We start from the raw sequence: 14,711 nt of genomic DNA on the forward strand, positions 1-14,711 counted from the left end.
TGAGAAAGGGATCGTTAAAAAAATGATCAATTTCAACTCCCCGCACTCCCCACCTTTCTAACAAATGCCAAAACTAAGACCGGGTTCGAAAAGTACTTATCGAGACCTTTCATTTGATACCCCACACGGCTATATTTGATGAAAAAAAATTTACACTCCTCTTTTGCATGTATTGGAACCCCCCCCCCCCTTAAATTTGACGTAAAAGGATGTAACTCACTACATACGTGAGCGTTCACAGTTCCCAACTTTCTACCAAATTTGGTCTCAATCGCTACAACCGTCTCCGAAAAAAATGCGTTTGACGGACAGACAGAGAGACAGACGGACAGACAGAGAGACAGACGGAAAGACAGACAGACAGTAAACCGATTTTAATAAGGTTTTGTGTTTACACGAAACCTTAAAAATAACAAGCAATTATTACCAGTTATGACGTTTCAATTTATCCACATGGTTCACTGGAATTATCTCTAACAGACCCCTTCTGGGGCAATTGCAAATCAGAGTAATATTTCAGCACAACATAGATGAACCGTTGAAACCACTTAATAGTTGATGCTCCTCTAGATTTATGACCACTTACCAAATCAAGCAATCCCAGAAAATTGTACATGTCTATGTATGCTATGTACACATAGCTGCCAAAAGCTTTCGAAGAAACAGAATATTAGAATAGCTGATAAGATTTCAATCACCCCTCAAGGTTTTGGCCATTATTCTATTATTCCATTCAACTGTTCACAAACGTAATATTGCTGTCGAAGAAAATCTATCTGAGAGCATCGAAACTCCGGTGATTTTTTGCAATACTCGCAAAGTGTTTATTTGAATGTAACCACAAAAGGATAAAATTTGTGTAGTTTCAAGTGTGGTACTCAAAATGTTTCTAAGACCAAGCTGCAAATTGCAAGTAATCAGCATCCGTTGTCAAAATGCAGCTCCGCGGTTATTCTCAACCCAAGTTCATGCCAATAGTGTAAGTTGATGTGACAATATTTTAGTGCTTTACACACAACATAACACACGAGACCCCAACTAAATTTAAAATCATGAACTTGAAATGGTGCCCTTCGAACTTGAATGAAAGTGAACACTGATTGATAAGCTTGCCAAATGTTGATGTAAAATACCATGGAAAAAAGATACTTCAGTCGGTTTCACAAATAATATTTTCTAGACAACGCCAAAGTGCTTATTCAATACTATTATTTTTACATATGTCCTTGTGTTTTTAGTGTAATCAGTTTTATCAGCTTGTTGAGGTCACATTTCGTGCACACACGTAGATAAGTTCACCAACCATTCCAGTTACAAAGACCTTATCTTTTGAATGTCCTCTTTACACATACTCATTTAAATCCAACTACGAATATGAACGTTAGGGGGGTCATCCCGTGTGTCGGATCCGAAAAATCGATTCATGGTCTGTCTGTCTATCTATCATACGTACTTTTCTCCAAAAAGGCTAAACCAATTCGTACGAAATTTGGTGAACATATGGGAACTATGAAATCCCACGCATACAGTGGGTGACATATATTTACGTGCAATTTAAAGGAGGGCTCCCCATACATATAAAATGTTTCTTCATCTTCATCATCAATTAGTACTTTGCGAATCTGACATTAGTTGAATTGCATAGTGCGCGAGTAAAGAGTCAAAATGCACACGCTTAAGGCGAGACAGGACTCATTTTCGGAAACTACTCAACCCCACAATCCGAATAAAGAGTAGAAAGGTGCGCTTAGATGAAATCTAGGCCTGAAAATATGTCCCATTCCGATATCTGCTCAAATAAACTAACTTATAGTATATTACCAACTTTTAAAATGTCCTGAAACCCCCTCCCCCCTTCCTGGGATTAACAAATTTCATACCAGCATAGAGGGCAATGGTATACACATGCAATTTCATGGAAATCCGGCAATTAACGCCAAACTTTTAATAGTTCGAATTTTTTGCTTCTAAAGCCATGCAAAGAAGATCCTGACGTTATAATGAACGACAATAATTGACATGCGAGGGAAAACACTGCATTGATAACAGTCAACCTCATACGATTCACACTCGGAATTTAATATTATTAGCTAATGCGAAGAACTTAATCCACAGCTAGCTTTGTACTGATGAAAGCAGTAACTTGCCCCCGAAATATATATATACATAATAAAATAAAATTGTAGTTTGGAGTAAGCTACTGGTCTATCAATTTTAATCCACAACAAATACAAACAAGTCGGGAAACCGGAAGCTAGACGCTTCAGGTACGAAAGGTTTTGTGTATTTCTTAGTAGGTAGCACGTAATATATCCATATATTATGTGAGAGTATCCACTTTCGGGTGATACTGACATTCATAGTCTTCAATTTTCAAAGAAGCAACAACTTTGACGTATTATGACTTTGTTAGTAATAGTGCGATTTCCATCAAACTTGGTAAGGTCATGCTCTACATTATAGCCTACATCACCGCAATTTCGTGGTCCTAGGATGAACTTGAGGGGGGTTTTGCAGCGAATTACTAAAAATTACAGTAATATACTATTATTAACTTTATTTGAACAGATATCGGTATGGAAGGTATTTCAGAGCCCAGGCACCATATAGTGGTAGCCTCCTGATTTTTTTCAGATTTTTAGGTTGGGTAGTTTCTGAGAATGGCCCCCTTAAAAAAGTGATCACTTTCAACCCCCCGCACTTCCCACCTTTCCAACAAATGTCAAAACTAAGACCGGCTTCGAAAAGTACTAATCGAGACCTTTAATTTGATCCCCTCCATATGACTATATTTGATGAAAAGAAAATTTACACCCCCTTTTACATATATGGCGACCCCCCCTTAAATTCGACGTAAAAGGGTGTAATTCACTGTATGCGTGAGCGATCACAGTTCCCATATATCTACCAAATTTGGTGTCAATCGCTATAATCATCTCCGAGAAAAATGCGTGTGACAGACAGACAGCCAGACAGACTGAGACAGACAGACAGGGGAACCGTCCTCCTATACACCCATATGTCTTCTAGACACTATGGGGAAAACGTTGGAGCGGGTTATTTATAATTGACTACTCCCAGTCGTCGAGAGCCAAGGGAGCCTCTCAGATAGGCAGTATGGGTTCCGTAAAGCCAGATCAACTATTGATGCCATCAAAATGGTTACTGGCTTGGCCGAAAATGCAATTCACGGAAGGGGCTGTACCAGCAAATATTGTGTGGTGGTCACCCTGGATGTGAGAAATGCATCCAACTCGGCCAACGGAAGTCTCTGGCGACGATTGATGTTCCCACCTACCTCGCCGCTATTATAGATAGCTACTTGCATGAGCGAACATTGTGGTATAATACCGATGATGGACCCAAGGAGTACGTTGTCTCCGCGGGTGTCCCACAGGGCTCTGTGCTGGGCCCAGTACTGTAGAACATCATGTACAATGATGTGCTTAACCTTCCGGTTCCGGAGGAGGCCACGGTGGTGGGTTACGCCGATGACATAGCACTGGTTGTGGTCGCAAAGCATCTCGAGGATGCTGAGTTGTACTCAAGCGAAGCAATCAGTGTTGTTAAGGCTTGGCTAGAGAGTGCTGGACTGGCACTCGCGGAGGAAAAGACGGAAGCGGTCCTCATCACTAAGCGCCGCAAGAGAAATTACGCCTGTATTAGAATTGGGAATCGTATCATCACTTCCAAGCCTGCCATCAAATACTTGGGGGTGATGATAGACGGAAAACTCAATTTTAAGCAGCACATAGAGCATACTTGTAAAAAAGCATCCACCACGAGTATTGCTCTGGCAAAGATGATGCCGAACGTAGGAGGACCGCGGCATGCTTGCAGGCTGCTCATAGCCAGGGTGGTGAGTGCTATCATGCTGTATGCAGTCCCAGTTTGGGGCAACGCGCTGCAGTTTTAGGCAATGCATATAAACTGAGTTCGGTCTACAGAAGAACAGCCTTAAGGGTGTGTTCGGCCTTCAGGACCGTCTCAGACGATGCAGCGTTCGTCATCTCGGGAATGAAGCCAATTGACATCCTGGCAACCGAAATGATGAACATTTATAACACCAAGTCCATCTCTCCCTTATCGCAGGTGAAAAAAGCCGAAAGAGAGAGATCCATAAGCAGATGGCAACAGCGATAGGACCAGTCAGAAAAGGGTCGTTGGACTTACAGGTTGATCCCTTCCATCAGGGAGTGGCTGGAGAGAAAGCATGGGGAGATCAATTACAATCTCACCCAGTTTTTCACCGGCCATGAAGGATATCGTCAATACCTGTACAGGTTTAAATTGGAAACCTCGCCTAATTGTCCAAACTGCGACGGGGTCCCAGAGGACCCAGCGCACGTATTCTTCCAATGTCCTAGGTTCGTGGAAGAAAGAAGGAACCTAGAGGAAACTCTAGGTGAAGTGCTATCACCGGAAAATTTTGTCCGGAGAATGGTAGCTTGCCAGGAAGACTGGGATGCGATCAATTCCATGATCGCAGTAATCCAGGAGAAACTGCGAAAAGCAGAAGAAACGAGGAAGGCGCGGTTACGAACCCCGCGGGAAGACGTAAGGAGACCTAGCTAAAGTAAGCTAACTCCGCCCCGTGATGTAATACCTAAAGGTGGTTCCACGGGGTGGGGGGGAGACGGGGGTGCTTTTAGTGGGTACAAATCCCACACTCTGGCGTGCCCAGGCCAGAGTCTTTTGAAGATTTCCACCTCCTCAAAAAAAAAAGACAGACAGACAGAGTGACAGACAGACAGTAAACCGATTTTAATAAGGTTTTGTATTTACACATGAATGGAATTTTGATATTTCACCCGAATGTCAATTATTCTCGTTAATTATTATGACGTCAGCATCTTATTTGCATGGATTTGGAAGCAGAATATTTTCGCGCAATTGCTAAGTTTGAACTGCTATAACTTTGGCGTTGATGACCAGATTTCCATGAAATTTAGCACGACAGTACGCAATACTGTCCTCTATGCTGCTGGAAGTCCTAGAATGAATTTAAGCGGGGGTTTTTTAGTCAATTTCTAAGAGTTTGAATAGATATCGGAATGAAACATATTTTGACGCCTAGATTTCATCTAAGCGCACCATCCTGATTTTGAATTAATTTTCGGATTTTTGGGTTGGGTAGTTTCCGAAAATGAGTCATGTCTCACTTTAAGTGTATACATTTTGACTCCTTACTCGCGCACTTTACAGTTCACGTCAAAACTAATATCAGATTCAGAAAGTACTAATTGAGACTTTTGATGCATATTTGATACCCTACACGACTATATCTGATGAACATTTTTTTTAATCCACCCTTGTATGGATGGGGACCCTCCTTCAAACTCCACCTAAATTTAAGTCACTCGCTGTATGCGTAGGATTTCATAGCTCCCATCTGTCCCCCAAATTTCGTTCCGATCGGTTAACCGTCTTGGAGAAAAGTGCGTGTGACAGACAGACAGTGAATCGATTTTAATCAGATTTGGTTTTATACAAAACCTCAAAAGCGACAAACAAAATAAAATATAATCGTACAATTCGCCAAAATTTCATTCAAATTCTAAATAATGAATCTAGATATACATATAGATGTCTTAACTCTATTTTTCAGATCGATATCACAGCAAACAAATTTGGAAATAAATACGAAACCGCATTACCTTACTCTGAAATTCCTGGACCATCGGCGTTCACTTTTTTGAAAAATGCTTTACCCGGTGGTATGATTTTTTTGATAGTTTTCAACAAAATATCCTCCTTGACTAGGCTTCGACAAATTCATTTTCAAAATTCTAAAATAAAAATTCTTCGCCTCCTCTAGGAAAATGTTTTGCCAAAGACTTTGATGAGATTACAAAAATATACCGACAAGAATATGGAGACCTCTTCAAATTCCCTTCATTATTTGGTAGTTTGGAGTTCGTTACAACCCACAAACCTGAAGATTTTCAAACAGTTTTCCGAACTGAAGGACAATGGCCCGCAAGATCGGAGTTGAAGACTATGACATATTACAGAACCAAAATGCGTCCTGACATATACGGGAAACATTCAGGATTAGTAAATGTGTAAGACAGATTACTTCCTGGACACATACGATCAAAATGAAATTTGTTACTTTTATCGTTGCCTTTTCAGTCAGGGTAAAGAATGGGGCGACTTTCGGTCAGCAGTTAATCCAACCATGATGCAACCCAGAAATACCATGGTATACATCCCGAAGGTAGATGCAGTCGCAATGGACTTTGTGAAGAGGTAAATACGATTTTAATAGTGCAGAATCCTCGAGGCATTACTAAACGACTGTTACTCAATGCATATTCAGTTGCGTAAGATACAAACAACTGTTCTTTTCTCTAGAATACATCAGATTCGTGATCCAAAAACGAAGGAAGCGCCAGAAAACTTCGAACATGAACTCAACAAATGGGCATTGGAATCAGTAGCGGTGATTGCCCTGGATACACGTCTTGAATTGCTTAACGATAACTATAATAAAAGAAGTGCCAAATTAATTCAAGCTTCCAAAGATTCTTTCAGGCTTATGTTCGAATTAGAATTCAAGCCTTCCCTCTGGCGCTTCATCAGTACACCAAAGTTCAAACAAATGATAGAGGCTCTTGATGTTGTCACGAATGTCAGTTGCGAGATTATTGATGAAGCCAGAGAAAAATTCAACAATAAGCGAGAAAGCTCCAGAAATGATGACGAGAGCGTACTCGAGAAACTACTTCAAATCGATCCATCTCTCGCAAAAGTAATGGCGGTGGATATGCTTTTCGGAGGAGTGGAGACAGTAAGCACCAGTTATTTGCAATTGCTAATATTGATAGAACCGAGTTGAACCTTACAGTACAATGCACTAATTCAATCTTTTTTACAGACCTCTTCAACAACAACATGCCTTCTGTACTTGCTCGCCAAAAATCCAGAGAAGCAGGAAATTCTTCGTCAAGAAATTATGACAAAACTTCCTACGAAGGATTCTTTATTAACAGTTGAAAACATGAAGCACTTTCCCTATCTTCGAGCATGTCTTAAGGAAAGTCTAAGGATGCTCCCTATCATAGCTGGACATATTCGAACCACTAGTCAGAATATAGTACTTCAAGGGTACCAAATTCCAAAGGGAACAACAGTAGCAATGGGAGTAAACCGGTTGCAAATTGATGATAAATATTTTCCAAACGCAGAAAAATTTGAACCAGAGCGATGGTTAAAGAAGGATGGCGTCCCGGCACCTGCGAAATCAGCACATCCATTTATTTTCTTGCCCTTTGGATTCGGACCTCGTATGTGCGTCGGAAAGCGATTCGCGGAGATGGAGATAGAAACACTTGTAGCACGAATCCTACGGAATTTTCGGGTTGAGTGGCATCATCCAGACTTGAAATTCAAGTTTACATCTCTCAAAGTACCAGTTGACAAATTATTATTTACTTTCAAAGATATTTCAGATTAAAGAATAGATTCAGATTGGAAAAACTATCTGTAACCAACTCCGTAAATTTCATTGACATCTATTCCTACAGCCATTAGTGATACATGGGAAGAATTTGAAACTACTCCAGAACCTTTCTTTTCAGTCCCCGGTTAATTGTCTTATATATATACCATTCAAAGACTGCGTTCCCACGTAGCAAATCTATGAGAATCAATTTTCATCATCGTCAACAGTGCAACAATCGGTATCCGGTCTAGGCCTGCCTTAATAAAGAACTCCAGACATCCCGGTTTTGCGCCGAGGTCCACCAATTCGATATCCCTAAAAGCTGTCTGGCGTCCTGACCTACGCCATCGCCCTATCTCAGGCAGGGTCTGCCTCGCCTTCTTTTTCTACCATAGATATCATCTATACGGATTAAGTGACCCGCCCACCGTAACCTATTGAGCCGGATTTTATCCACAACCACAAGGTCATAGTATCGCTCATAGATTTCGTCGTTATGTAGGCTACGGAATCGTCCATCCTCATGTAGTGGCCCAAAATTCTTCGAATGATTCTTCTCTCGAACGCGGCCGAGAGTTCGCAATTTTTCTTGCTAAGAACCCAAGTTTCCGAGGAATACATGAGGACTGGTAAGATCATTGTCTTGTACAGTAAGAGCTTTGACCCTATGCTGAGACGTACAGTTTGTAAGCTAAAATAGGCTCTGTTGGCTGCCAACAACCGTGCGCAGATTTCATCATCGTAGCTGTTATCGGTTGTGATTTTCGACCCTAGATAGGAGAAATTATCAACGGTCTCAAAGTTGTAGTCTCCTATCTTTATTCTTCCCGTTTGACCAGTGCGGTTTGATGTTCCTGGTTGGTTGGTTCTTGGTGCTGACGTTGCCACCATATACTTTGCCTTGCCTTCATTGATGTGCAGCCCAAAATCTCGCGCCGCCAGCTCGATATGGATGAAGGCAGCTTGTACGTCTCGGGTCGTTCTTCCCATGATGTCGATATCGTCAGCATTTACCGCATTTACCTCGGCATCACGGATCACTTTCTCGAGGGCCAGGTTAAAAAGGACGCATGATAGGGCGTCCCCTTGTCGTAGACCGTTGTTGATGTCGAATGGTCTTGAGAGTGATCCCGCTGCTTTTATCTGGCCTCGCACATTGGTCAGGGTCAGCTTAGTCAGTCTTATTAATTTCGTCAGGATACCGAATTTTCTCATGGCCGTGTACAGTTTTACCCTGGCTATGCTATCATAGGCGGCTTTAAAGTCGATAAAAAGATGGGGCAACTGATGCCCATATTCCAACAGTTTCCCCATCGCGTGCCGCACAGATAAAATCTGATCTGTTGCTGATTTGCCTGGAGTGAAGCCTGTTTAGTATGGGCCAATGATGTTCTGGGCGTATGGGGCTGTCCGGCCTAGCAAGATAGCGGAGAATATCTTGTAAGTACTCAGCAACATGATACCTCTATAATTGCTGCACTCTGTGATATCTCCCTTTATATGTATGAGACAGATAATGCATCGTTGCCAATCGTCAGGCATTGATTCGCCGTCCCACACCTTGAGCACAAGTTCATGATTGGTCGCCTCCATATTTAACCAATTCGGCTGTAATTCCGTCGGTTCCTGGCGACTTATGATTTTTAAGCCGATGAATTGCACGGACTGTTTCTTCCATACTTGGTGGTGGCAGTATTTGTCCGTTGTCTTCAGTTGGCGGGAGCTCCAACTCGCCGATGTCGGAAATCAGATTTCCCCCTTTATCTCGATAGGATGAACATCGAGGTGTGTAAGGGTTCATCCTGCTGACTTTTTGGTAAAACTTCCGCGCCTGGTGCGGTTGCTCCCTGTACTTTTCGGGTTCATAGACCTATTGGTTCTCCCAGGCTTCTTTTTTCCGTCTGTGAAGTCGCTTCTCCACTTGCCGGAGTTCGTGATAAGGTTGTAATATGAAGAGTTATCTTAACGATGTAGCATCATAATAAGTATCATGGAGGTAATGAAAACCTTGGAAAAACGTATGTTCTGAAGAATTTCATTGATCTATGTTGCATACAGTAAATCCACTTTAGTCTGCATAGCGCACTATGATTATGATTGCAAAGCCTCCTCACGTCCAGGTCACAGAAATATACCTGCATAACGACCCAGATAAAAACCCAAAGGCTTTCTCGCTTCACTCAACTTGAAATTGTAAGGTAAGTTTAAGAAGACAAACTATTTTTGAAGTAAAGAAAAAATGTCAGGCGATGACGGCTTTACGGTTTCTTACCAGGGCAGAGTCAAATCTTCAGACGCTGCTTCACCTCTGCCCTGGGAGCAGCGTGACCGAAGCGGCTCGCATATGTTAAGTGCTCCTTTATATAATTCGTAGAACACAACATGACTACAAATTATATTGAGCGCAAATCCGCGAAAAAATATTTTAGAAGTTTTTCATCTATGTATTAAAAGATTTCGTGAATTTAATACCGTTCAGAACGGGGATTAACTCATCTTGATCGGTTGCGCGAGTTTGCTCGGTCATAAGCCTAATCTGGATGGAGTAGAGCGGCTCTCAATTCTCCAATTATCAGGCCACCGGACGGTCTTAGTGTCGTTTCCCATTCACGTCGCCGTTCAAACCAATCCAAGACCAAGGGAGCTCTCGACAGTGCCAATTACATGTGCTTTTCATCGAAGACGCTTTTCTCTCAATTTTTCCACAATCGGTGTAATCCCATGTCGATCGTGGATGTCCTCATTTCTGATGTGATGATAGCGTATTAAGCTACTAGTCCAACTTCATTACCGCGAACCATAGAGGGCGACAGTAAATTTTGTATTAGAGACAGCCGCTGATACGTCGATCAAAAAGAATGCCAGTTATTGGATACCACCTCATCCTATCTGCGCTCATACGCAGATTATATTATGTGCTACTACCATATATCAACATAAAAGGGACACAGCGAATCTGGCGCTGTTAAAGCGTCGACCAATATCCAACACAGGGTTACCGTCGGGAAAAGCCAGGCTTCCTAGATATACAGGTTGGTCGACACCTTCGTTGCTCTGCCCATTAATGAGATGACCCGTCAGATTGGGAACCTAGGTTTATTGTTGTTTATCTCCGGTCCGACTCTTCTTCCACTCTTTCCAAAACCAAAGCCATTTGACGAGGTCCATGACCCGATGAGAGAACAAACAGATATCATCACCGTAGTCAAAGTGTTTAAAAAAAGATGCTATGGTCCATTAAATTCCTCCACGTTCTCCGGACAAGGCAACATGAGGAACGTCGCCGATAACAAGAAGAAATAACATCAGTATACAACATTGGTTGACCTCGCATTAGAGTTCCAATTGCTCCAAGAATATATCCCGATGCAGCACGTGATTAATTTAAGCTTTAGTGGTGAAGTTTTCCATCCATCTCTTCAGCTTCGCGTCATCGTGAATAAGGAGCCGACTGTTAACATCCTTCACAGGACCATCGAAAGGTTTGCGACCAGATGCAAGTTCTTTTGTGACGCGGTCTTCAGCTCATAAATCATTGCGATCTCTGGCACCTTGCGTTTCCTTGACTAGCACAATGACAAATTCTCTTTTGTCACCAGGCTCTACATTGAACTTCTCGGAATTTCGTGCGATATCGGAGTTTGAACGCATCACGCCCGCCATCACTAGCATCCATCGATTCACTTCTGCCATTCCACAGTCAGCTAAATCTTATGATGCTTTTTAAGGAAGTGACGACATGTGAGAACATAAGTGACCATCAGATGGTGATCCTTTTCGAGGCCGATTTCAGCGCTTCTCTTATTACGCAAATCCAGAAGACAACTCCTGAATCTTCTGCTAATCGCAAAGTGGTCTATCTGATTGCTTATCGCGTGTTGATTAGTTGTAACCCAACTGACCTAATGACAAGAGTCTGTTCCCTCTTTTAGGCAATGTCCAATGTCAAGGCAATGGAAACCACAAACCTCCCATCATTATCATTACGGTCGCCAAGCTCGGGTCGACCCGAGCCCACGTTGGCATTCAGATCACACATAACGCTCACAATGTAACTTTTAGGAAACCTCTCCTGAACTGCATGTAATTGCTCATAGAAAGTATCTTTCTCAATTATATCGAAAATCTCCGTTGATTCATAGCACTGTACAATTGGGATCGTCCTTAACCTGGACCGAAATCTTGCAGTCAAAATTCTTTCAGAAACTGGCTCGCAAGTCAAGAGAGCTAGCCTTGCTGAAGTCGTCAGTTACAATTCGGCAGCGGATTCGCGTCTGGTACCACTTCGCTTTTCAGAGGGTAAAAGGACATTGCTACATGAGGAACTCGAATACCCTCCAGGGCCCCACCGTCTTACTTCGTTGCCGCAAGACTGCAACAAAATCAACTGACCAGAAAAAGAATTTTCCGTGCAGAGGTGTACAAATTTGAGCACCCTATACTTTGCTTGCGTCGACAGTGGCGGTGAACAAGCCTTTACTCCGCTGTTTTTGGGTAGACAATTTGGGTCCTGCAAGTCTTATGATCCCGGTCGCCGATGCCAGTGTTAAAAAACAAACTAAGCAAAATCACTTTTCAGTCTCCTCCGTTATCAAGAAGCGTCTTATGCCGAGATGAGTTGAATGCTGGCCCATCCTCGTAATTAAACCTGGTAAAATGCGTTTTTGCCTTGATGCATGCAAAACGAACAATGACAGCGAAGAACTTGTATCCTCTAACTGATATCAAGGGGACTGTCAGTTGCCTCCTGAAGTCTAACTCTGTTGCTAAAGAACGCGTCCTGGCAAAACCTACATAATGATAGATCTAAGAAAACACCAACCTACACAGCTACGGGGTGGCAACCATATCTTTCGGGCCTTGCAAGGCACCATAAAATATGCAGCGGCTGGTAGACAAAGTCATCCCTGCACTTGTTATATCAAATATTTATACATCTTTGCGACTTATGCTCATAATTAGTTAGCCTGGAATAGAAGACCTAGCCTGACGAGAGGGGGTGAAAAGGAGCGATTCCACCTCCCCTTGAAGGGGAGGTCAATAGTGGTTGGCATTTTCGACTAAGAGAGTAGGAAAAGGATATTGGAAGGAGAGAATGGAGAGAATGGCACATCTAGTGGCATTTATTGACATTTAGTGTCAACTGGTTAACCAAGCACCTAAAGGCTAGAGTATCTAGGTTGGACTACAAGAAGCCACAGTCCAGCGTAGACGAAACAGAGACAAATAATTTAGGATTATCTGCGTAGGGCAAACATGGGCAGGTGTGAATGAATGGAAGATCATTAAGAAAAATAGGAAAATAGGAAGGGGCCAAGTACAGAGCCTTGGGTAATACCAGATGAAGTAAAAAAGGAGCTACAAGTCGTGAGATGCATGCATGGCCAGCCAGTTTTTGACGTATATCTCCAGGATTTTGGAGCAAGAGGAAAGAAGAGAGATGTTACGGTAGTTCACAGCTAAAGTAGGACTTCATTTTTAAAGTTTTGTGTAAATGTGAATGTGAAATCTCTCCCTCCCAATTTGGAAACATGTTCTCCCTCTTCCAATAGAGCTTCCATAGACTCAACTCTGCAGTTCCTGAAAGTTCCATCCGGATTCCTAAGAAAGTCCAACTTGGCAGACTCATTCTTTCTAAGAACTTTACGCGGACTAGAAGTCGCTCCTTCTCCTTCCAGCTTCTCACAGTATGCTCTAAAGGAATCTCGCTTCCAACGTTTTACGAGCCTCTTGGATTCCCGCTGTGAATTCTAGAAGTTTAACCAGTCTTCATTCTTAACGCTTTTGTAAACACGATTCCCAAGTCGTCTGGTTGATTTCCTGAGCCTTCGCAATTCTCAGTTCCACTATGGAACCGTTTTTCCACTTTGGCCTCGAAAAATGGGACAATCCTCTTCAAAGCGCTCTAAACGTTTGCTATTCATAGTTTCTCCTAGCGTCAACGCAGTCACTATTCGGCTAGGGACCTGCACTTTATTCATTGAACTTCCAAGCGGTCCTCTTGGTATTACAGACTGTTCGAAAGCAATAGTCAGAGTAAAATCTAATTAACGATGATCTGAGAGTAAGACTTCATCTAGCCCTCGCCAGTCTCTAATAAACTTTTCAACTTTGTAATGCAGATTGTTAGGCCAATTACTTCACTTCACTTGGCCCCATGAACGAAGGAGCGCACCCACTCTAAATCCCCTGCATCCTCTACGATAGCATTTGCGACTCCACCAACAAATATGCTTAGCATTCGCATCACAACCTATTAAGAGTTCAAGGGCCATCCATTGATCCTGCACACACTACTAACAAGATCCCAGAGTTCTTGCGTCGGCGAAAGAATCGTAGGGGAAGTAAGCAAAGCAACTTTGACGTTTCTCCTCTTGCCATTAACCTGGTATTGTAAGTTGATTGCAACTAGGTCCGGTGAACAGAATTGTCTCAGCATGACTACCTCTAACAATTTTGACATCAAGACACAGGCTCTTGGTATCGAGGATCTCTCATTGAAAACGATCCTGGTCCCCTTTACTGATCGAATACCACAAATTTTACTAAAACGAACCCATGTACTCATTCTCAAGAAACTTCCGTTGTCATCAGCTAGGAGCCATTCAGCTGCTCTTTCTCCTGCTGTTTTCTATTATAGACGGAAGAGAAGATTCCGACAGGTAAGCCTGTAGTCCCTTCTCCTCATCCCGTTTCCGGAAGAATTAGGCAACGGTGTCACCAACTGTTTCTGGTTTCCAGCTCCTCTCATTAAGGGAGTTCTACTATCCTTTCTGGCTGACCGCGTCGTAGACACTGGGTATAAGTTTCCCACTGAAGCGGCAAGCTTGGCTTCCAGAGATTTCTCCATGGGGCAACATGAATCTGGTAAGGCCGCCAAAACCCGTGTGGCGCCACGTCCTGATTTCTTAAAGTCGCAGGCGGATTCTGAGTCTGTGACTACTTACCACTTGGAGAGTACCCTTAGTATAGTAGTAAACTACTACAGCCTCCCCCATCACGACAAGGTGGTATCCGAGGACGAAAACCGTGGTATACTCTACACGTTAAAATGCCGTTGATTTTTTTCTTCAAGATGAACAAGGTGCCCTCTAGCGTGGCACTCCCAAAAACACTTTTATTTGGAGATGGGCGGATAAGTTGTAGTATAGTGAAAAAATTATAACGTATGATCAAGATATTAGTAAATATATGATGAAGAATTCCAATTTTTATCTTCATTCACTTCTTTAAAAACAAAAATTCAGAAAAAAAACGAAAAAAC

At 42.4% G+C, this 14,711-nt stretch overlaps 1 protein-coding gene across 1 annotated transcript; it reads left to right on the forward strand.

Annotated features, from left to right (window-relative positions):
• The first annotated feature begins 688 nt into the window (after positions 1–688).
• LOC119657137 (cytochrome P450 CYP12A2-like) lies at positions 689–7,490 on the forward strand. The gene is made up of 6 exons (XM_038063909.1): positions 689–979; positions 5,609–5,717; positions 5,819–6,065; positions 6,136–6,252; positions 6,358–6,793; positions 6,881–7,490. The coding sequence occupies exons 1-6, from the start codon at positions 884–886 to the stop codon at positions 7,457–7,459; spliced, it is 1,584 nt and encodes a 527-aa protein (XP_037919837.1). The 5' UTR covers positions 689–883; the 3' UTR covers positions 7,460–7,490.
• Positions 7,491–14,711: the final 7,221 nt, after the last annotated feature.

This window comes from Hermetia illucens, chromosome 5, assembly GCF_905115235.1.
Source record: "Hermetia illucens chromosome 5, iHerIll2.2.curated.20191125, whole genome shotgun sequence".
Taxonomy (NCBI): domain Eukaryota; kingdom Metazoa; phylum Arthropoda; class Insecta; order Diptera; family Stratiomyidae; genus Hermetia; species Hermetia illucens.

Bases quoted from the DNA above. Each gene is read 5' to 3' on its own strand.
- LOC119657137 (XM_038063909.1), top strand. From the start codon at position 884: ATGTTTCTAAGACCAAGCTGCAAATTGCAAGTAATCAGCATCCGTTGT. The intron at 980-5,608 runs GTAAGTTGATGT...TCTATTTTTCAG, and splicing joins CCCAAGTTCATGCCAATAGT to ATCGATATCACAGCAAACAA. The intron at 5,718-5,818 runs GTATGATTTTTT...CGCCTCCTCTAG, and splicing joins GAAAAATGCTTTACCCGGTG to GAAAATGTTTTGCCAAAGAC.